Genomic DNA, 23,030 nt, shown 5'->3' with positions numbered 1-23,030 from the left:
AACTTATTCTTGTTTACTAAAGGGAAATAGGACTGCTAAATTACCTGACTTCCCCGGGTGTCCTACATATTCTATTATCCTCCTTGACTTTCTCTCTTTCTTCACTTTACATTTTTCAGAAGAAGTTGCCCTTTGAGGCATTGCACCTGTACCAGCTTACACATAACAATTTTTGTCTATGATGTTTTCTTATCCATTTATTTTTAAATCTCTCTCAAATTTGTGGAGTTGTGAAATCTCACAACTGCTTTGGGTGTTTCCATGATGAGTGGTCGTATATGAATAATCTATTAGTCAGAAGCACTCTCCAGATAGCGAAACTAAAAAGCAGTTATGAAGGCTCAAGCACAGATTGCAGTTGTCATGTGAACACTACCAAAAACTTCCTTCCCATGGTAAGTAATCCTCATCACTGCTACTTAACCTCTAGGGATTGCCACCACCGTGCTGTAAGTGTGGAACAGGTCTCTGTGAAAAACAAAGCCCTCAACACGGTAGTGAAGTTGGATGGCGATCATGCACTATGGGAAGGTTGCCTTTTCAGACAGACAGACAGACAGACAGACAGACAGAGTCTACATGTCGAGTCTTAACTTTATTCCAATCCTTTAGTTGTATCCACTTGCTCTTAGAATGTTGAGATCCCACCCCTATCTTGCTGTTGGGGCTGAAACTGCCGCTGAATAGTAAGTGCCCCTCCAGCACAACAAGGTGCCTCATACCAACTAGGTGAGAGGATTTGTCCATCCACCCCTGTCTTTCCATTCTGACCAGCAGCAGCCCTGTAGTCTCTTGGAGAGATGTCTTTCCCATCACCTGCCAGCTGACCCTTTCTGACTGGCTAGGAAGTGAACCTGGGACATCCTGCACACCCACCAGGTGGGTGGCCACTGTGCCATGAATGCTGCATGTTCACTGCTGCACAACACGTGCACACCTGCTTCAGACTGTCACGCTGTAGTCTAGAAGGGCTGTTCTCCTAATGATAGAGTAATTGAAAGGATTTTAAAAATATGTATTGTATGGGGAAGGAGTGATTTCAAAAAAGGACAGGATGTAAGCTAAGTATATGCCATTCTGCTTGTGTGTGCAAGCTATCTGTTCGCGTAGATGCACCAACAGACATGCAGAACTGTGCATGTGTTTTGCCACTGAAATATAACGAATTTCATTGTGGCATTGTACTGTAGAGCAGAAATGGGTATACTTTAGGCTTGTGGGAGATCTGTTTGCTTTTTATTAGAATCCATTATACACCTAAAGGAACCTGTTACAAAAGACACAAAAATAGAATTAAAGAATTTTGAACCTAGGAATTCATTTTCAGTAACTAAACAAAATCCTTTCACACAAAACCATACTCCAAGGTTTCTTCATTTCAGCAGTATAATTTAACATGTGTGTGTGGGGACAGAGGTTCTTATTCAGTTGCCATATAGTTAAACATTTTGGGACCAGAAATCCTTGCTAATCTACTGCTCATCATGCAAACATCTACAAGTAAATACGGTTCTATCTGGTGGACACCCTCACTGCTCAGAAGAGGTGGCATTATACAACTTGCGTTATTAATTATGGCCAAAGATTGTGATATTTATTGTAGTGAACATTTTACTACCTAAGAGGAGTACATTTTCAAAGTTAAAGAAGTCCCATGCTTGCTTGCTCTGGCAGATTGTTTCTTTGACAGAATAAATGCAGTTAAAAACCTCAGCTTTTACTATACCTGCTGGCATAAGAAAATGTAAGGTTTTGTTTTCCCTATCAGGCAGTGTTATAATTAATTCTACAGATAAGGAGAGCAAAGTTAGCTATCAGTACAAAGAGTTTAATACTAGTATGGTGTTACATATCCTTGGTTGAATTTGTACTATGGGAGAGTCAATCCTGCTTTGGCTTTCAGTAAGTCTGCACTGATATTTCACAGAGAAGAAGACAGGGAGAAAGAAGAAATACGATATTCTGAAGGTTGGTTATAATCCAAGTTCTATGGGTGAAGAATTTCTTCAGTGAATGTGCCAGTTAAAAACCACACGGACACAACAAAATAGTGCAAGGGTTTGTTGAACTATCCTTTGATTTGGTAGATCCAGAATGAGCAACTTGGTAACAATGAAGTGCACTGCTGATGTAAAGTTTACATGGTTTTGTTTCAAAAATCTGTTGTTATTTTTAAATAGAAACCATGAGACTGCCCCTGTCAGTACTGGGACAATGACACAGAGGATTCAATCCTTCCTCCCTGAAACACAGTTCCAACAGCATTCTCCTCACCAAGTTGCCATTTTCTTACACTAGAGGATAAATTTATCCTGGGACAATAGAAACTTTAGGAGTGGGCAATGAGATTTTATTGGGACTGAGATTTGCAGATAGGCTTATTCCCCCTTATTGTTTTAGACCAGTTATGATATCTGTTGTCTCCACTGCAGTTTTTACAGAACTATATATGCACACGCAATCATATCTATTAATTATGCTGTAATATGAGACTCAGGAGAATTGCATCCTGTGCCATCTGGGCTTCTGTCAACTGCTCTGGGCAACAGCTTGGATGAAGATGCAGAACACAGAGAGCTGGATTACACCTGGGAACTGAATTTATTTCGGGTCCATGGAGAGTCCTGGAACTCTATCTCTGACAAAGTACTCAAAGTTCCACTAACAACCAGCAGGGATTAATAGTCAGACCAGGAGATCCTTCTGGAAGCTCCACCTCCCCAGGTGCTGTGTTTGTTAAAGGTTGTGATGTCTTTTCTTGTAGGCAACAACTTCTCAGAGAGAGTAAAGATCAGGGGATGAGAAACTGGTTGGGAACTGCCCATCAGGGTCTTTCTGTTCACTTGAAGAGTTTGTGGACCACTCCTCAGAGTCAGTGTTGTGAGGCTGGCACTCCTTCCCAGCGAAAACAATCACTCCTGTTGATGCTACAGAAGCCTTTATTCTACACAGCATTACAGTTACAGTCACGTAAGCTAGGAAGTTGTCCTCGTTTTCTGAATAAGTTCAACTCACATAGTGCTTTTGTACTCTTCTGGGCCGCCTTTCCATGGGCGGGTCACTCTGACTTCTCTCCCTGTGTCGCTCAATCAGTCTCAATTTTAATTGTCCCAATCTGCACGTGTGTCTGCGGGAATGAGCATCCTCGATCACCTCAACAACATTTATCTCCTACAATCCCACCCTCCATATCTTCAGCTGGTGCAATTGTTTCCTCAGCAACTGCCAAATTGGTTTCTGCATGTTCTATAGTTTTGGCATCTCCCTGAATTTCTTTATCTTCTGAACTTTCATTCCCATCATCTGTGCTGCTGGGGAGTGAAGCTTGTTCTGCTGGCACCAGACACTCATCCTCCTCAGCCCTCTGGTTCTCATGGGAAGTTTCTGCCTCTTGTGCACACGCTAAGGCCTCTTCTGAGTCGGCGCGCAAGACAGTTGGGGTGAGCAGCATCTAATGGGGTGTTTCTTAGATAGGATACCGGAGCCAAGGCAGTGAGTGCAGAAGAATCAGGGACCCATTCTGGCTCTTCCTGAGATTCACCATTGTTGGAAGCTTAATCTTCAAGGCCTCCTGGTCCTGGGCCATGACAAATACATACTTCGTGCATGGAGGATTCCAGGCTTGTTTTCTGGAATTTTCAGTCCACTTAACCTTGGATAAAGAACTGGAGAATGTCCTTGTAACTTGCATACCACCTCTCCTATGACTGAGAAGCCCATCCAGTATTAAGAAAAAATAACCATACCCAAAGTCCGCTAAGTAGTTTCACTTGCCACCGTACTCCTTATTTGCGGTACCTCTCAGGTTGGGCTGCGAGTATCCTGTTCTTTGTAAATCTGAGTTGGGTAAACAGGGATGAGGATAAAATGTTGGGGAAGCTTGCATGGGGAGGAATCTTTAAATTTTGCTGCAAGTTTCACTTAGAAACCCAAAATGGGACTTATGTAATCATAGACAAAAATAGGGTTTACAGATGGAAAACATGGATTAAAGTACAGAACATATGCTTACGAATAAAAGGCTCAAACTTGCTACAGTAGCTACTCTACCTTAAGGGCCATTTAGAGTACAGTACTTGTAATACAAGTAGAGTGTGGATATGTGTGCAATAAAGATAGGTTAGAAAGAATCCACCACCTCTCTTCTCTCTTTTCCCTGATTCTGTCATGGAAGGGATGCTTCCCTCTTGACAGAGAGATCCATCAGGTCCTGTTGCCAGATCAATTTGTTACAGCCTGCCTAAAAATTTGGAAACTCTAGTAAGACAGAAGAAGCAATGGTGTCCATAATGTGCCAACACAGAGACAGTTTCCTTCATTGAAAAAAATACTTATGCAAAAGAGAGTGCATTTTACTATAATGTAAGACCACGACTTTAGGATGGTCCTACGGCCAGTGAAAAGGCTTTAGAACTTTGTTTTTATGACAAAGAATTAATCTCAGAACATTGTATGGGAAACACTTTGTCCCGTTCAGTCACATGTACCATTCATAATTACTCTCAGTCTGGAGTATTGCTATAAAAGTGAATTTCAAATTGCAGAGTCACAGCAATTTGCTACCATGAAAGGGTCAGTTTAGAGCTATATGAAAGCTGTTGCTTCATTTAGCATCAAAAGTCTGAAAGGGAAAAATATCAGCAGTACCTCAGTTGCAGAGAAAAGTCAAACCAAGGCATTACAGGTATTACAAAGACTTAACAAAGTATGCTTTATCTCAGGCTTGTCACTTAGGATTTTCTGTCTAATGCCTGAAGAAACTATTGGATAAGAGAAGATATCTTCAAAATAATATGTTCAGCACTAGTACTAAGGAAATCTGTCAGCAGCTTCCAATCATTATCTGGGATTAATTGGGTTTTTGATAACCCTGCTCTGTAGTTGCTGCATCATAGCATTTCATTCTTATAGAAGGTGTATGTGTTTTTTTCTCTCATGGTTAAATAACTTGAGATAGATATAGTTTTGCCAAACTGTAGCTGTCTTATTTGTAACAGTAAGACACTCTTTGTGTATATTGAATGAATGCTGTAGTTAATTTGGACATTCAAGCAACAGAAGTATAGCATAGTAGTGTGGCATGATTTATTGGTGCTTTAATCATTGCATTGTTTCTTCTCTTGCCCTGCTAAGAGGCAGCTGGTTCTATTAGAATGTATTCATAATGTAGGGTTAAAATACCTCTTATTTTAAAATCTGTTTGGTATCAGTGCATTAACTTCCTTTGGAGTTGAACACTATACATAAAGCAAAACATTAGTGCACTCATTAGATTAGGTTTGTTCATGCTAAATTCTGTGCAAGCCACAATTTCCAAAGATCACAATTTCTAAAATGTTTGGGGATGGACAGATATGACTACAAGTCAACTCTGAAATTTCAGTAGATCTTTTGTGAATATTTCCTGTGAAGAAATGTAAATTGATACTATCCCCTCCCCCAGTTCCTCTAAAACTGCTTTATTGAGTCTTACTATCATCATGGGCTTTCAAAATAACAATTTAAATTGCTCAAATTAATTTTCCTTGAAGGCCATGTGTATCCTCATGACATGTTCATCTAAAGGACTTATGGTCCATTTCTGCCTTTCTCTCTCTTCTTTGTAGTTAAGCTGTTATGTGCCATCAAATTGTCTCTGACTTATAGCAACCCAAGGAATAGATGCCCTTCAAAATGTCCTGCCCTTGACAGCCCTGCTTAGTTCTTGTAAATTTTTCTCAGCTCTTGTAAACATTTCCCTTCTACTTCTTGTACAATATGAATCCTTTATAACCTTATTTCTAAAATAGGAGCACAAATCTACCCATTTCAGTGGCAGATTGTCTTTCTGTTCGATTTTTCAGAATTTGTGTTCTTTATCCTCTGAATCCTTTCACATTTCTTCTTTCTTCTTGCTAGACAGGTGCAAATATGGCTTCCAACACATTTGCAGTTCTGAAGAATTACGCTTTATACTTGCAGTATCTGCTTTTTAACTGCAACACCGTTTTCTCATGTCAAAGATGTTCTTTGTACTTGATTATTGAGTTCACGGATCGCTAATGTAATGACTGCATCTAGACCATAATAATAACACACAGGATGTCTTTTCTCCTTGCTGCTGGAGAGGAGAGATGAGAAACAGGAACCATTTTGCTGGCTCAGTGGAGAGACAAGCTTCCTTTTGCTTTTCCACTCCCTGAGCTGTTTCCATTCAAGTTGGTCATAAGAAAAACTTTGTACATTTAAGAACTGTTGCGATCTAGCCTAATGAAGCCTTAGAGTGGCATCTGGTTGGTCCTAATACAATTTAGCTGCCAAAATTGCAGATTTTGGATTTTAAACTATGAACATTCTTCTAGGAGCATATGATGGCTGAAGCAGTGTCTAAGCCCTGTAATTGTGAACCACCTGGTTAGTTTTGGCAGTTGGGTGCTATAGAAATGAAAGTGATTATTTTTTTACCTAGCTAGCTAAAAATTAACCCAGATGTAGCCATGAACTGTGATGCTTTAATAGGTTTTTAAAAGATGGAACATGGTGTGGGTAACAGTAACAATTCAGAAACAGTTGTAACATAGCCTATTTGTTATGCTTGCTGAAATTGTTTTAACCGTGATTGATGGATTGATTGATTTAAAAACAACAGTTAATCTCTCTCTTTTAAAAAGAAGTAGTAATTGTAAAGCCGGGCTGATTCAAGGCATTCTTGGTAATAGGATTTAGGATTCCTGAAGCCACTGGACAGTGCAGAATGTTCAGGAATGGGTCATCCAGTGGTGGTAGTTTATCAGTGATTTGAGAGAGGCCTAACGAAATCACCATCTACCTATAAGAGAAAGTTTGCCATCCCCACCCCCTATCCATTGCAATGCAGTTGAATAGGTTCACTCTTTAAACCTATGCAAGGGATGCTATTAGTCCTTAGAAGGTGAAGACCAGCACTCCTGGTTTTCCAGAGCATAGCAGAAGTTGATGGGATCAGACTAATATATCAGAGTGCTAGAGTTCTTTTTTTCTAGAATTAGAAAATCAAGAAAACATAATTTGATGCTGGACATCTAGATAGGATCAAGCAAATTTCCTTAAAATAAATTAGACTTATAAGTAAATGCATTAAGTGCTGTGCATTTACCACTGTCCTCAATCATTTCAGGACTCTTTATATGCTAATAAAAATTCATTTTGGAAAAAAAATACCAGTGCATTATTCTAGAACATAGCATGTAGCTTTGCTTTCAGCTTTCTTGTTTATATATTTGCCTTTACAGAATTGCTAGAATTGGCTGAGGTCTAGCTTTTAATAGAGGACAATACGAATCTGTTTTAAGCATTTCTTAATTTTCATTTGATTTAACTTAATTATTTCTGCTTATGTGTCAATGTCTGTATATAATTCTCTCTCTCTCTGCATATGAGAGAGAGAGAGAGAGAGACCACACACACATCCGTTTCAAGCTATATTCATTGGAATTAAAATATTCCTCAAGCAGAAGCAGTTCTCACTTTGCTATGTTCTTCAATATGTGCTGTTATCAGAGCAAACAGCTGTGAGCATGCAGGATACCTCCACTGAGAACACTCTGTGTGTCACTTTTCTGCAGCTACCAAATTTCCCAGCATGCAGAAAGCCTATTATCTCTTGATCTGTTTGTTCTTTTTACCAAATAATCTTCATTACTAAAAGCAAGTTAAAAGATCACATCATAAAACTGTACTGATAAAACTGATAATGAAAATAATACTGTTGATAAGGGTGATTTTTTTTCTTGTATCATTAACAAAGAACATAAAAAGAGATTGTGCTTGTGAGCTCTTGGACTTGGTGCTACCTTTCCTTATTTATGATATACATCCTAACCAAGCTTCTATTATTGTGGCTTTGAGTAATTTCCAAGTATTTTGGAAGGATTTAATCCTCTTGACTCCTTCCTTCACTTCCTTTTTATGACTTCATTAGACCTCTTTAGCATTTTCTATTTAAATATATATTAAATCTGATAGCACTGTGGTCACTGTTTTCAATATATTCAGTAACATTTGTCTCTCCTGTCAGGGCCTGGAAAACCCCACCTAGGATTAAATCCAGGAATGCATTCTCTGTGATCAGGTTCATCATCAGGTGATTCCATGACACATTCATGTAGGACACTGAGGGAAGGAACTGCTTTGTCAGAACTGGAATATGCATTTACCCAGTTAATATGGGGGAACTTGAAGTCATTCTTTGTTATAACACTTCCTCACACTCTGAATTTTCATTTTCCATCTGAAGATCGATGTGAGTGTTCTGCTTTGGAGGATGATCCCATGTTACTAGTGCTAAATTAGTTTTGGAACCATGTATTATCACCCACAGTATTTCTGTGGGGAAGTGTGTGCCTTTTAGGTTTTTGAGATCTTTGGATCCCATACCCTCTTTGACATATAGAGCAGCATCTCCTCCTGTATGCCTTTCCCTGTCCTTCCTATACACTTATGTCCAGAGATGGCTCAGTGCTTCTCTCCATTCTATCAGGTTTCTGCAATGCCCACCCTATCTAGTTTCTCCATTGTGAGGCACTGCAGCTTTCCTATTCATGTGTTCCTCCACTCAGAGGGCTAACATGTGGAGGGCAGCTGTGATGCTTCCAAAGTGCAATCTTGTTGCCTGTGCTTTACATAAAGGGCACAGCAGCTCCATCCCTTGACTTCTGACCTCAGGGTCACCTGCTCTCCTCTGATATCCATGTGTTAAGCACAGATTTCCTACATGTGAGTCATTCAAGAGCCTTGTGTGATTACAAGTGCTGATTACATGGAATATCTACATGTAAGGAGCTGCTCATGCTTAGGTGTCCCTGACAGGTAAGTAACCTACCCCATGAATGTCTGGGGCTATTATAGGATGTAGAGCCAGGTGCAGTCCACTTCTGTCAGACGTGTATTAGGCTATGCAGGAAAGAATGTGTGAACAGGGTTGCACTTAAGAAATAAATACATGGAATAATAACAGTATTAAGCTGAAGAAAAATATTTCTGAATTACACTATCTGTTTACTTATACAGCAACATGTATGTACTAAATTAATCTGTTCCTTTTCTTCAGAAGAGACCTTTAATTACTGGTTTCCTCTCAGTATTGTCTTTTTGTTTTTATTATGAAATAGTGCTATCTTTAAGAAAGGAAGAAACAAAGGAAACCAGAACTTTGAGACTTCCCTTCCTTCCACCAGGATTAGGAACTGACTTAGTAGGTGGCAGTGTATAATTCATGTTGCAGCTGCTCTAAACAGAAAGCTATTGGAAGCAAAACTACAAAAAAACCCCTTTATGATTAAACTTATAAAGAACCATTGCTTAGAGCTATACTGGACCACAGTTACAATGCCACCTATACCATTGATGAGTAATGAGTAATTACTCATACTGAAAAACCCAGTCAACTTTTCCTATCAACAATAAGACTACCAGACAATTCATTGCAGTTATAATACTATTATAATGATACTTAAATAACATAAAGATGGTCCCTTGTCTTGTAAATCCTACTTGATGATGGAGCAGTGAGGAAGACTCACGAAATGTGTGCCGCCAAGGCCGTTGCAAATAGTTTCGTACGCATGTTTTTAAAAGAGATAAAACTACAACTGGAGAAAAAGCAGTTCTGCTGAGATATATTTATACTGCTAGTAGTGGAGTAGTAGAAATATTAGTCATGTGTTCAGTGTTTCGATGTGGAAATTTTTCTCAATTCCATATTTGTTTTTATGCCACTATATGTATCTGACTTCATGAATATTAAATCTTCAGTAAGTTGAACATGAAATATGTATGTATGAGGAAAGTTTTGCTTCCTCGGTAAAATTGTATTATTTTTAATTTTATTTCATTTCTATGCTGCTCAGTAGTCAATCTTTGCAACAGTTCTGTTGTATGCCCAGTTATATGCAAATTATCCACCTGTATTTCTCCTACTCTACAAGTAAATTGTTGGAGAAATAATACATTAGGATCTGATATTGGGACTGTGTGGTCCATAATACTGTAACATTATTTTTTGTGTGTTGCAGGTAGCATAGTATACCTTGGGATGATGGTGGGGGCATTCTTCTGGGGAGGCCTGGCAGACAAGGCAGGAAGGAGACAGTCTCTTCTGATATGTATGTCTGTCAATGGATTCTTTGCCTTCCTTTCATCCTTTGTCCAGGGCTATGGCTTCTTTCTCTTCTGTCGATTACTTTCTGGATTTGGGTAAGCTCTTCCTTGCTTCCTTTCATTTTTCATTTAACTTAATGTATATTTCCCTACCTAGGGGACAGCTCATGAATGGTTGCTTCCATCCTGCCTTCAGAAGACCTAATTCCAAGATACTGTGACTGGGCTACAGGTTTGCTAGGTGGAGTTTTTCAGTCTAATTTCGTCATGTCCCTGTGGTGTGTTGTAGCTCAGGATGAATCCAACTAAGGAAGGGATAGTGGAAGAAAGGGGACCCTGTCTTCTTTTGATCCATTCAAAAAGTTTAAAAGGGGGGCAGCACACCCACACATGGGTTACTGTCTCTTGGAAAGCCTATCAGAATGAAGGTGAGGGGTTCAATTGTGGTCCAGAGTGCTCCCAGGAAGAAAGTATACACAAAATGAGTGCACAGAAAAGCATTGAGACTCACAACATGTTTATTTTTTGTGGTTGTGCTAAATTCCCACCTCCTTAGTGATTCCTCCCCAGTTTTCTACAAGTTTTCTAGATATTATAGATCCACTTCCATAACTCAATGTGATCAGTGCACATACTATTCCAGTATTTTAAGTCTTAGTTGCTGTTAATCACAAAGTCATGCCCGACCCATCACAACCCCATGGACAACATTCCTCCAGGCATTTTAAATCTTACCCAGTATAAATAATACATAAAATAAGGAACTGGAAAAGCAGCTTAAGACAATTTTTCTAACACTTTATCCCTCTCATCCATCCTAAATTTACTTTGCTCAAATTATTAATATTTATTTTATTACTAGAGCATTATGTTAAATCACTTTTTTAGATCCACAGGCAGTTTAGCACAAATTTTAACTGCAATTTCTTGCCTCATGCTAGAACCAAATGGAATAGATTTTCTATTCAAACTAAGTCCTAATCATTGTAAATAAGTCCTAATAGTTCCCATTTATAATTTGATCGCTTATTCTTACTATTATAAGTTGCTTGATACTTTTTTTAAAGCAGAGATAGGGAACCTCAGGGCATTTAGCTCTTGCTAGACTGTTACTACGTACCATCATCTTCAGACATTGGCTGTGCTGACTGAGGATAATGGGAGTTCATTTACAATTACATGTGGACTCCCATGTATTTCCTACTCTTTCTTTAAACACCCTGCTGCTTCAGTCAAAAAAAGTGCCATACTTTACTATTGCTCATCAGCAATTTAGATATCCTTTCTAATTTTGTCTGCTGTTTGTCTGTCATCAGGTTTAACTGTTTTAATAAATGCTGTTTCTTTCATTGGACTTGTTTTATATCCTTATCCAGTTGAGCTTAAGTATTTTTGAAAATGAATAGGTTCATTTACTAAGTATATTACCTACATCAAACATTTTCAAGGTCATCTTATGAAGAATTCATTCCATAGAGTCAAATGCTTGTGAGGCATTTAAAAAGGCTACCACTCTTTAAGCGTTCAATATAAATGAATATGTTAATTAAATTATCTTGTTCATCAGTTTTTCTCAGGTAAGCCCTGCCACATCCTCTTTCATTAAATGACATTAAATTAAGCTTGTTTTTAAACGAATAGGCAAGACTGTTGTCATTTTTGTTATTATTGGCTAAATGGGCCTGTACAAAAATCATACATCTTAAATCTGCTCTGTCTTTTGATATAACAGTTATATCAGCTTCATTCCAAATTGCTGAGCTTTAAATTGCTGCTAGAGCTTTTTTATACTTCTGAGTTAACATAGCTGCCAAATTTCCTTAAGATATTCCTGTCAAGACCTTGTTTGTCTTAGAGTGATCAGGCCCTCCTCCTGGAGAGATCTCAATTTAATTGAACTTTGTCTCCCCTGCTATAATTTTTTTATCATTTTGAATAGTTCTGTATTTTATGATTGCAAGAATTTAATATTGCAAGAGTGGAGAGTAGAGATGGATGGATGTGTCAGTTTCAGTTTTAGAAGCATAATACATTATTATGTCTCAATTTAGCATTGTAATATATCTTTAATTCATTATTTGTGTTCATCTAATGACTGTTTTCAGACTGCAACCCTTTATGCACTTACCTGGTAGTAAGTCCTGTTGAATTAGGAGGTGTTTTCCTCAAAGTAGAGATATATAACATTGTGCTGCCAGTATCCTCTGCCTTGAAAAAGCCACATTATTTTGCATCTTGCTAGTAACTTCAGTCCTAATTTGTGTCTACCACTTTACAACTGATTCAAACTTTTCCTTTGAGAAGTTGTTCCAATTAACAATATCCTTTAATGTTTCTGTGTCCCTTCTTTCCTTATCTAACTAGCATATTTTATCCTTTGATGTCTCATTTATGTTTTATACTTTTTCTCATTTTGTAAATAGCCAAGTATTCTTCACTGATACATTGCACAAATTATCCAGAAGTCTTTGAATTCCTGAAGTTGGCAGAGCAATACTTTTGGTTCCAGTAACCATAATTTTTTTTCAGGGGGGTCTATAACCTCATTATTTTTTCAGATGGGTCTATAACCAATAACCTCTCCACCATGTCATACCCACTGCAGAAATAACTGGCAGCTGCTTCCTGAAGTCACAGGTAACTTCAAGGAGAGGAAAAGAGGGTGATTCTTGTAGGGAGAAGATGGGAGAAGCCATTAAAACCTTTGGCCACTCCAGGCCCACCTCCATGTCAGGAGCACCTCTAGATAGGTTTAGAAGCCTTTCTAGAAAATAAATATTGCTTCCATTGTGCCTTCACCCATCCCAAGAACAGCCTGACAGGGCATCTCAATCTCAAATACTGGAGCCTTCCTTCTAACTGGAGCACAATCTATGTCTCTATTCTACAAAATTCCTTTTCCTACCATATGAACCCTTCTAATATGAAGTACCTAACCCGCACAAAAATTTTCTAGGCAAAAATTGCTATTTTTATTCCTTCAGGATGACATACTGATACAGTCAATAGCTTGAAGATTTTCAAGAAAAACTAATAGCAACGTATTTGAAAATTTTATATCTGAAAACATTATAATGTAGGAAATAAGTTTCTCAGGGATGATTACAGCAATCCTGGCATGGTTGTTATAATTTCAGCAAAAGTATTACCTTGAGATGGGCAGCTGCTTTCAAACAAGATAATTTACCTCCTATAATATACAAATACAAGTTGTGCCTTGGAGCAGAGTTGCGAATGGTGAGGAAACTAATATTATGTATATGAAGAAATACTCTAATATTCCAGGCTTACACTGTTCATCAGATCAAAATCAGTCATGAAATTATAAAAGCCCCCTTTTGATAAAGAAGATGAGGGATTTAAATACTGGTGTATGACAAGTATTTGTGTTAAATAGAGAATAGACTGAGATGTAAAAGAAGGCAAGAAAGCTTCTTATTAAGAAAGATTTTTATCTGTACTGTTTTGTGTGCATATCAGTGCTCCCTGCCCTGTGGAAATTGGCAGAAAGAGCAGTAAACTGGGTTGATTTGATGAGCTGAGCCAGGAAAGGAGGGAACAGAAAAAGGCAATCATTCTGCCATTTGAGTGGAGATTGATGAACCTGCCAATTTCAGTTTCTAATTTTTTCCATGCTGCGTTTGTTTCCCATCTTTGAGTCAGAAATTCATTTCCAGTCTTAAGTTCAGCCTGTCTTTGCATTTTGTTTGCAATTTTTAAAAAATTCCTATGCTTTGACATGCACATTTCTTCTCATCTACATTTTAACACAATTTTGCCTAATATGCACATTTTCTGCAAGCAGTTGTCCATAATATAAGGTAATTTCAGATGTTATTTTTTACTAATATATACATTGTTGTACAGACTATTCTGTAATATACACAATTTTGTAGGTATTTTTTCAGTAGAGAATGTAATCACAATGATGAGAGAATTACAAATACTGAATAATACCAGCATGTTGGGTTTTTTTCTTTAGTAGTTCAGAACTAATACGAATATGAATAAATTTCTCCCCAATTCCAATGTAAAGGAAACTGCTGAGAAGTAGTTTGGAAGACATAAAACATTGCAAACTGTTTGCCAGAGTGTTTTCCAATTCCTGTTTTTATGGTACACAAGAACTTGGGTGAGGATTTCTAACATGGGTAGCCAAGTGCATTGATGGCAGCATATGTGTGAGTAGTTAAGAAGATGACAAGAGATTTATAGTCCAGCAATCCATGGCTATAGTGCTTTTTCTTAAACTTACAAGGAGTACATGGATGGACCAGTCCTCTCCATTTGTTTCCAACATCTGGTAATCAAATATATGCTGCCTCTGAACATATGCTGCAGGTTCTCTCTAGTTAATACAACTTGCTTCCTAAAATCATGTTGTTATATGAATCTTCACCCCAACAATGACAGCAGTGGTGTTCCATGCATTTAAAGAAGAATGCATTTCTATATCCCTATTTCTGATTGGTAACTGTTAAGTTGTTTTCACAAAGCAGGCATCTTGTCTACTTAGTCCAAATTCTGGTGTATTGGCACACCTCCCCAGTATCCTATATGTTTCTGAACATTGTCTTTTTGGAAAGCTTCCTCATTACAAGAAAACATAATACTAACTAGTTAATTATTGCATCCTGTATTAAATTCAGTATGCAAAAATAATTCAGTACTGATTTAAATGGAAAAGAAAATTGCATTAAATATTGAAGGTTAAAATATATACTAGATTTTGGCTGTAAAATAGGGCTTTCAGAGATGAAGCGGGGAAAGAGAAGAGGAACTGATTTGGTTGATCTGAAACATTAATTGAAGAATCCATTTATGTTGGTTTGGATGGGAAATTGCCATCAGTGAAATTTGAAACCTTATGGCCATCACTGCTGTGACAAGGGATTCCATGGTTTAACTGTGTACTATGTGAGGAAGCACTTCCTTTTATCTGTCCTGAACCTCTGCCCCCAGGTTCATGGAATCTATTCTTGATCATAGTTTGTGTTTCTGTGTTAATTAATTTATACCCCGTATTTGACTAGGATTGGAGGAGCTGTTCCAGTTGTATTCTCCTATTTTGCTGAAGTACTTGCTCGAGAAAAACGTGGAGAACATTTGAGTTGGCTTTGCATGTTTTGGATGATTGGCGGCATCTATGCCTCTGCCATGGCTTGGGCAATCATTCCTCACTATGGTAAGAAGAATTACTAAACTATAATAAATTGTGAATATTAATCAAATTGTTTTTGAATATCGTGACATTTCTGTGATAGAATTTCAGCTGCAGTGATGTGTCAATCGAAATGTATGCATACATGTTTCAGCAAGTGGCTCTGGTGTGATACTGCTCATGTTCCTTTTTCACATTCCTGTTACTTCAGATAAAAAGTTGTCAGAAAACTAAACCTAGTGGCCAGTCTTGCAGAACTGTAACCAAAAAGATTTTCTAATGATACTGTTTGAAATATATGCCCCAAACTTTTTCCAAAAAGCATTTCTCTTAGCTGTTGTTATCATTCATTTGCTTGTCCGTGTTTCTTTGAGCCACTCTGCTTCTCTTCCTTGCTAAATTAAATCTATCAGTGAATGTCCACCCCCATGGGAGGAGACAGTTTTCAAGAGAAAAGCAGTACGAAGGTAAAGGAGTGCATGCTTTTTAGCATGCCTTATTATTATCAAATGAACAATCATGATGGAGAAGGTAAGTTTTATATACTGATGTGTTTGATCATTGTTTTATTTCTTTTGTAAAAATTAATATAAAAAAGAAATTAGAAATTACTTTTTAAATGACTGAAAGTGCATAGACGCTGGTTGACTTTTAAATGATTGCATTTTTAATACTTACCTTAAGGCATTTCTGTACATTGTTATAATAAATTGCTTTCAAAGGTTATTTCATTTCACTTTAATGTAAATAGTTTGGTACTTTTACTGCAATGTTGTTTTGTAACTTAAAATGTCAAGATAGTCATAAATATTTCAAATATTATTATTTCAATACAGTACACTTATTTTTCTTTTTCAGTTGAGAAAAGTGAGGAATATCAAACATGGCTATGTCAAACCTGCATTGTTTCTCAGTGCTAATAATCAGCATCTAGGATCTAATCCTTGTTTGTCATGTGGTAATTGCAATTGTTGGGGTAGCTTCTTTGGTTGAACCATACCTCAGATAATGAACTGCTGCAGACACTGCTTTCTTAATTTTTTTTATTTTTATCATGCCTTTCCCAATACAGTTCCTTCCAGTGCAGCTTATACATAGAGAGGGGTGACATGAGAAATGCATCCGCTTGAGTATGGTAGACTTTTAGCATCTTGCAGAGTCAAGAAGCAAAAGCTGCCCAAGTTAAAACTTTTATGTGACTTCTGCTTTTAAAGCAGACTGTGCATTATTTTTGTAAAGCCAGGGAAATTGATGTAAATTCTGGCCACAGTATGCATGAGTTCTGGTTGTTGATGGAATGTATTCAGATGGCTTTGGCTTAAAAAAACAAAATGCAAATTGCATAAAAATGGAAGACCACGTTCTGGCTTAACTTGTTTCAGAATGAGTTAGTGCCTGCACTGCATCGACAGGTAGGAATTCATGTTGCATCCCGACCAGATTCTTCACGCATTCCTACTAATTAAAGATAATTAATGCACTTTTTTAAAAGTAGTGATGGTCCTTGCCACTGATGGCCCTGTTGATGCTGACAAGAGTAAAAAAAAAAACCATTTGAGAGACCACTGGGGATGTAGAATTGAAAGAACATTTGCAGTTTTTTTGGACATACTGGAAATATACGCAGCATGTAGGCAGCCCCTGAAGTGACTACCAAAATGGGGTATGTATAAGATACTTCTATAACCTATCAGTTGCATACAAACTTTGAGGGAAGGAGGGAGATCAAGTACACAGTATGCTAGAGGCACATTAGGGTAAAGCAGTAGGATTGAACACAAGGCAAAGAGAAGAACCTTCAGGAAAAGCAGATATTAGCATAAGGTGTGCCCCAAAGGACAGGGACATTAGCATTTCTAAAGTGTATGTGGGAAGCAAGCCTTGTAACATGAATTCCTGATCAGATCAGGAATTCCTTCTTAAGTCTAAAGCTTTTCTTATAATTTCAGACTTTTTAGCAGCCATGTAATGGCAAAGCTTTTGCATTTTGTCCTGGCAGTGCTCACAGTTGAGATGGAACAGACTGTGTAGTGGTATTCACCTGCTTGCATCCTTCTCTCTCCAAGGATCCTATACACAGGACAGATAATGATAGACGGCCTTGTGGGTGAGATGAAAACTCTGGCTGGAGCAGGTCCTGTAGGTGGTTTTTGTATTTCTGCCTCTCTCTGTTTCCTTTTCTGTCCATTACAATATCAATTCAGTGGGAGGCAACCTGGAATGTGCAAGGCTCTTTATTTGATAAGGATCCCCTCGACTGATTATCATTTGTAACAGGAGATGCAATAGAAATGTAACTATGGAGGAGTTTTAAATAGGGATGTCCACATGTTTTTCTGTTGGATTAGTGTTGTGCATACCTATATACACAAGTGTGGAGAGCAAAACATGAATGAGCAAAACATCTCATTCCACACTCCTTTCATGATGCATTTATGTTGGACTATGTCATGGCACTCTGGTCTACTGTTCAGTCTAGCAAATATCACCATTGGATTTCAGCACAGTTTACTGGTGGCTTGGAGGACGTGTGGTGAATCTTACAGTCTCTTTATATACAGTCTTACTGTATTTATAACTCGCTTCTGTATTTAAGCCTGGTGCTACATAACTAGTCTCTCATGGTATTGGGCCTGGGCTATAAAATCCAGACTTTGGTTTCTGGCTCCTAAAGTAGAGGCACGCTTAGTATGAGTGAAATGCTGCACGCTACGTACTAACCTTGCTTAGCTTAATTAATTTTAGTTGTTTTCTGACCCTGAGAATGATGGCCAAAGCACAAACAGGTAGCTGTTCTCTGTTTTGAGAGAGTGTACCTTATTGAACCTACTAATGAGCCTGTGCTTTGCTTTATACTTAGTTTAATTATCTTATGCTATTGTTTCCTATCATTTTGGAACACACCATGGGAATAAAACTCTGAAGTTATGAGAATCTTGACTGGCTAGGATGGGAAACCTCCAATGTGTTAAGGGTTGAGACATGCTAACAAGGATGGGAAACCTCATGTGGTGTGGAGTCCAACGAAGGGGAGCTGCCTATAGTATACATTTCAGCTTGCTAATGAAGTACAGGTCTTAGCACTTAGTACATTAGACTAATGTAGCACTTAGTCACTGCACCTGTGTAACAGCCCTTCCCATGAGTAGTCTGTATAAGCTGGCCATTTTCCTCTTTGGAGGGTTCAGACACCAACATTCTCAAGGGGGTTTCACTGACCATCCTTCCAGCTGCAGGGTCCATGCGGGGTGTTGTAAGTGACTTGCTGCTAAATGCTTTCCCAAGCTAGCTAATGATTTGCTTGTTGCAGCAATAAAGTCTCCTTTTAAGTAAACCTGTACCTAGTCTACCAATTACTTGGGATCACTTCAATGTGTGTGGCCAGGGCAACACACACATATAGTTTGACCTTAGAAGAGGTAAAAATCTTTGTTGTCATATCATTTGAGTGCCTTGCTCAAGAGGCTATGAGTCTGAGTGGTGCAGAGACACCACCTAGGATAGATACAAAGAATTGTCTGTATTAATTGTTTTCATGTAGCTAAAGTAAGTTGTAGGATAGCTGGTCACAAAATCAGTCTATGCAGCAACTTCCATCTCTATAAATTGTCAGTCATGATTACTGATCAGATAAACATTTGGAATTTAAAATCTGAATGAAAGCCTATAAATCATGACACAGTTTTACCAGGAAAATGGTGTAGCAATTATTTTTCAATTTGAATATAAACACACTTGACTAATGCATGTGCTTGATATAATGCTGTCTTCACAAGCTATGGCAGTGACACTATTCCCTGAGGAATTCCAGTAGGCTATAAAAGTATTATAAATCATGGGTTCATTTTGGGGAATTCTTACTCATTTGTTCTTTTTCTGTCCTCCTGCGGTACTCCCTAGAGAGAGATTAGAATGCCTCTGATATGGAGCATCCAGCTAGTAATAAAGTAGAGATATGCTTACATGGCCCTTAATAAAAGAAGAAGTGATTTCACACCCTGCTGTTACAACAGTGACTGTGCCAAAGAGATAGTAGCAAAAGCTACTTCACACCTTGGAGAAGTGTGGCAGGATGATTAACTGCAGTTGCTGCTACACTAACATGGGAAACTTTAAGATTTGGCGAATCGAAGGAAGTCATCCATGTATTTATTTATATTTATATAGTTGTTATCCAAGGCCGGGGGCAATTATTTTATTTGGCATGTACTTAGCATGTTGAAATTAACTGTCTTTCATACATACAGCATGTACAAACATGCATCCTTGTAGATGAAATGTTCAGTTCTAAAAAGGTCCTTGCAGATAATGCACCTGAAGGAGTCATACGGGTCACCGTAGTTAAAAACTACTTCAAAGCAGGGGAAAAAAACTTCCCACTACCATCAGGAATTTTAGAGTGTGTTGTCATCATTATGCTGGTGACACACAGTACTATTTTTCCTTTTCCTCTTTATGTGAGTGTGTGCTAGACTGGTTCTTGTAGAGCCACTTATTTCAAGGTCAGACTCCCCAGGTGGGCAGACATTCTCTGGGAATAACCATGATGTACAGTTGGTGGGAAGAGACCGGTGGACCCTCTTTCCTGGCGTGAACCTGCCTGAACACTGTGTTCCATACCAGAACATGGCAACAAGGGACAGGGCCTCTTTGGTGGTGCCTCCCCCTCTCCCCAGTGGGGAATGCTCTCTCCAATGAGGTCCATCTGTTGCCAAAACTGTTATCTCTTCAGTGCCCAGTGAAAACTTTACTCTCTGGCATTTGAATACATATGATGAAATGTTTTTAGCCAGGTCCTGGTAGTTATATCATCATTTTTAAAACTTATTTTAGATGTTCTAAGGCTTAAACTTTTCTGCATGTTTTATGCTATGGACCACCCGGAGAGCTTTGGCTGATCAGTAGTATAGAAGTGTAGATAATGCATTAATGATTATAAAGAAAACAACAGCACAACTGATCTTTCAACATGGTTAATGGCTGTTGGTCATGGATAAGTCCATAAGGGAGGACCAGAGTGAGATACAAAGAACAAGGAAAGCCAGTGGGATATAGTAGACCAAGACTTGGAAGATCAGGATTGTAGTATGCACTTGGCCTTGTCAGTGACTCTCAGCCTCACCTACCTCACTGGGTTACTGCAAATGGAAATGAAGACATGTAGGTTCCTTGGAGTGGAAAGAAATGGTGTCATATTCTTCCCATGGGGGTGAAGGGAAGACTGCAGTGACTGTGAACATATGCACCCTTCCCTTTTTGGGCTGTAGTGAAGTGCTGTGGTGGAGTAATGATATGTTTGTTGTACTCCATACAACCAGGCTGTGATCCCACAAATGCTCAAACAGCTTTGCTTAGTATGATATAGAATTAGAGGATAATATAAGGCTGCATTCAGATATATATACGAGTATATTTTATGTAATTCTTGTTACTGGTGTTAGTAGGTTACGTTTATGCTGTAATGAGAGGATTGTTAAAAATTAAATTAAAAAAAGTAAATTTTTGAGCAGCAGTTGTAAGGTGGCAGCAAATGAGAGTTTTCCTGCTTTGAGAGCCAGTGTGGTGGGGTGACTTGAGTGTTGAACTGGGGATCTGGGAGATCGGGGATCTGGCCCCCACTCAGCCATGTAGCCTATTGAGGAGAACCACTTTGGTTTCCCCTCAAGAGGGAAAGAAAGGTGGGATGCAGGTGCAATGTGATGATGAAGGTGGTGTTGGTGATGGAATGAGCGTGTCCCCTGTGATTGTGTGTGTGGGTGGGGGGAGGGGGCACTGCTTCATGCCGTTGGTAGGCAGGAGTGTTGCAGCAATACTGCTCAGACAAGACAATATACTCACATGTGAAGGAGGCTGGTGGGCATAAGACTGTGTGGGCATCACAGCAGTAACACATTTCAATAGAAATTCCCCTTTCCATTGCTTGCTTTTATGGAGCAATCTGTCATTGCATTCGCAGTGGCTCAAGTGGAGATTGCATTGATGTTTGAGTGAGGCAGTCGGGTATATTTACTCATTTAGAATATTTCTTGGCTGCCTTTCAGGGCAGAAGCTCTCTCAGTATTTGTACAGCATAACTCATAAAACTTGCATGATATTAAGAACAATAGAAGTGTCCTTTTCCCCTGTTCCCATCACTACAGTTCCTCATTGTTAGTTCTAAGTGTGCATGACTTGAATCCAGAAAGGGGTCCTGCTATGTTACAGACGCTGCCATCTGAGGTGTGATCTTCATGTGTGGAGTTTATGTTTTTCTCAGGACTGTGTCTTTCCTCTTTATCCATTGCAGCAGATCAAGGCAAAGGACTTCTAAAATACAACCCTTTATTGGGCCAGACTGACCAGCCAGGCCTGGCTTTGCTATATAGAATAAAGTTGTTAACAGGCAGCATCTATCAAGGTAGTGATTCCTTTGCTTGGTAGAGTTAGCTCTTGTGTCAGGAGTGGATTTCAAATGGAATCCCTCTTCTCTTCCCCTGCAAAGGGAGCTGGTTCCACTCTCAGAGAGATCTGTGCTGCTTGTGGGCCAGACAGTGGGAGTATTGGCTGTTATTAGTTGGTCTCCATATTTGGCTTGACAGTGAATCACTTGGTAGAGGAACTCACACCCATCCAGACAGATAAAATTGTTGAACTCTAATTAGCTCGATCTCTGTTTCAGTGCATACTCCCCATTGCAGTTCACAACTCTGCTTCTAAAAACTATTTCACTGCTGTATCTTTGCTGACAGAATGGCCCATCAGCATATCTTTTATAGCAGCAGAATACTTGGTGTTTGGCCAGTGTCACAAAGCTTCTGCTGAATTTTGTAGACCAGTGTTCCCCAGCCAAGTCCTTTCCAGATTTGTTGGACTGCAACTCTCATAATTCCCAGCTAGGATGGCCACAGCCAGCACAACTGAAAGGTGCCAAGTTGGGAAAAGTTGCAATAGCCTCTCAGCCAGTGGATACCTAATACAGGATTTTGTCCTTTGTGTATGCACTTAAAATACTGAAAGCAACAAGAACCCAGCCAAATTTGGAACAAATGTTTATGTAAATTAGAATAAGAGACCAAAATTAAATTCCTTGCTTGCTTCTTTCTGAGGTTTCTTCTGCCCAGATGCTGAGTTATAGGGTGTTCCCCTCCCCCTCCTGCGGTCATTTAAATGTTTGTCTTTGCAATGGTTAGTATTACAAGTGGCAGTTATTGCATCTGCTTAATGAACGTTGAAGATACTTCATTAGTGAGTTCATTAATTACCAATTCCTGTGTTTCTGTAGACTGACTAGAAAATAAAAGGGGAATTGCTTACCCAGAGGTTGATAGGAGACTGAAAGCCTACTAAAGATAAAAGACAGTGTGTTTGGCAGTTTCAGGGTCAATCTAAATGGGACAGTTGGACATCCATAATTAGACCTCCCAATTAAAAAGGAGAAGGAGACAGAGACTACTACGATGACAAAGACGACAACAAAAGCAGCCACTGCTGTCTTTGGCACTCCAGGAGGGATTAACGCTTCCCTTCATGCCATTTTCCTCATCTTAAACCTCTTTCCTGAAAACTGCCCTTTGTGGGGGAGACCTGCAAGTGCCCCTGTGGTCTTTAAATGCTTCTGACAGTGGTGCAGATAAGCAGCTTTGGTGCTTGCTTGTGTGTGCATACCAGGAAAATGGCGTGGTGTGGATGGGGTTAACCAGAGTCACACTTCTGCACTGATGTAACATAGAACCTCAGCTCTGGGTGGTTTCTGTCTTTTATTGGCTTTCCTTTG

At 38.9% G+C, this 23,030-nt stretch overlaps 1 protein-coding gene across 2 annotated transcripts in view; it reads left to right on the top strand.

Annotated features, from left to right (window-relative positions):
- Positions 1-23,030, top strand: part of SV2C (synaptic vesicle glycoprotein 2C) — a 77,883-nt gene that overhangs the window by 7,051 nt on the left and 47,802 nt on the right. For both annotated transcript variants that reach the window (XM_044446478.1, XM_044446477.1), the window contains exons 2-3: positions 10,032-10,212; positions 15,150-15,301. In XM_044446478.1, the coding sequence (XP_044302413.1) occupies positions 10,032-10,212; positions 15,150-15,301 (333 nt within the window). The remainder of the gene's footprint in view (positions 1-10,031; positions 10,213-15,149; positions 15,302-23,030) is intronic.

Source organism: Varanus komodoensis, unplaced genomic scaffold (assembly GCF_004798865.1).
Source record: "Varanus komodoensis strain SLA01 unplaced genomic scaffold, ASM479886v1 scaffold5, whole genome shotgun sequence".
Classification (NCBI taxonomy): Eukaryota; Metazoa; Chordata; class Lepidosauria; order Squamata; family Varanidae; genus Varanus; species Varanus komodoensis.
The sequence above is the reverse complement of the archived record's forward strand: the minus strand, read 5'-3'. Positions and strand labels throughout refer to the sequence as shown.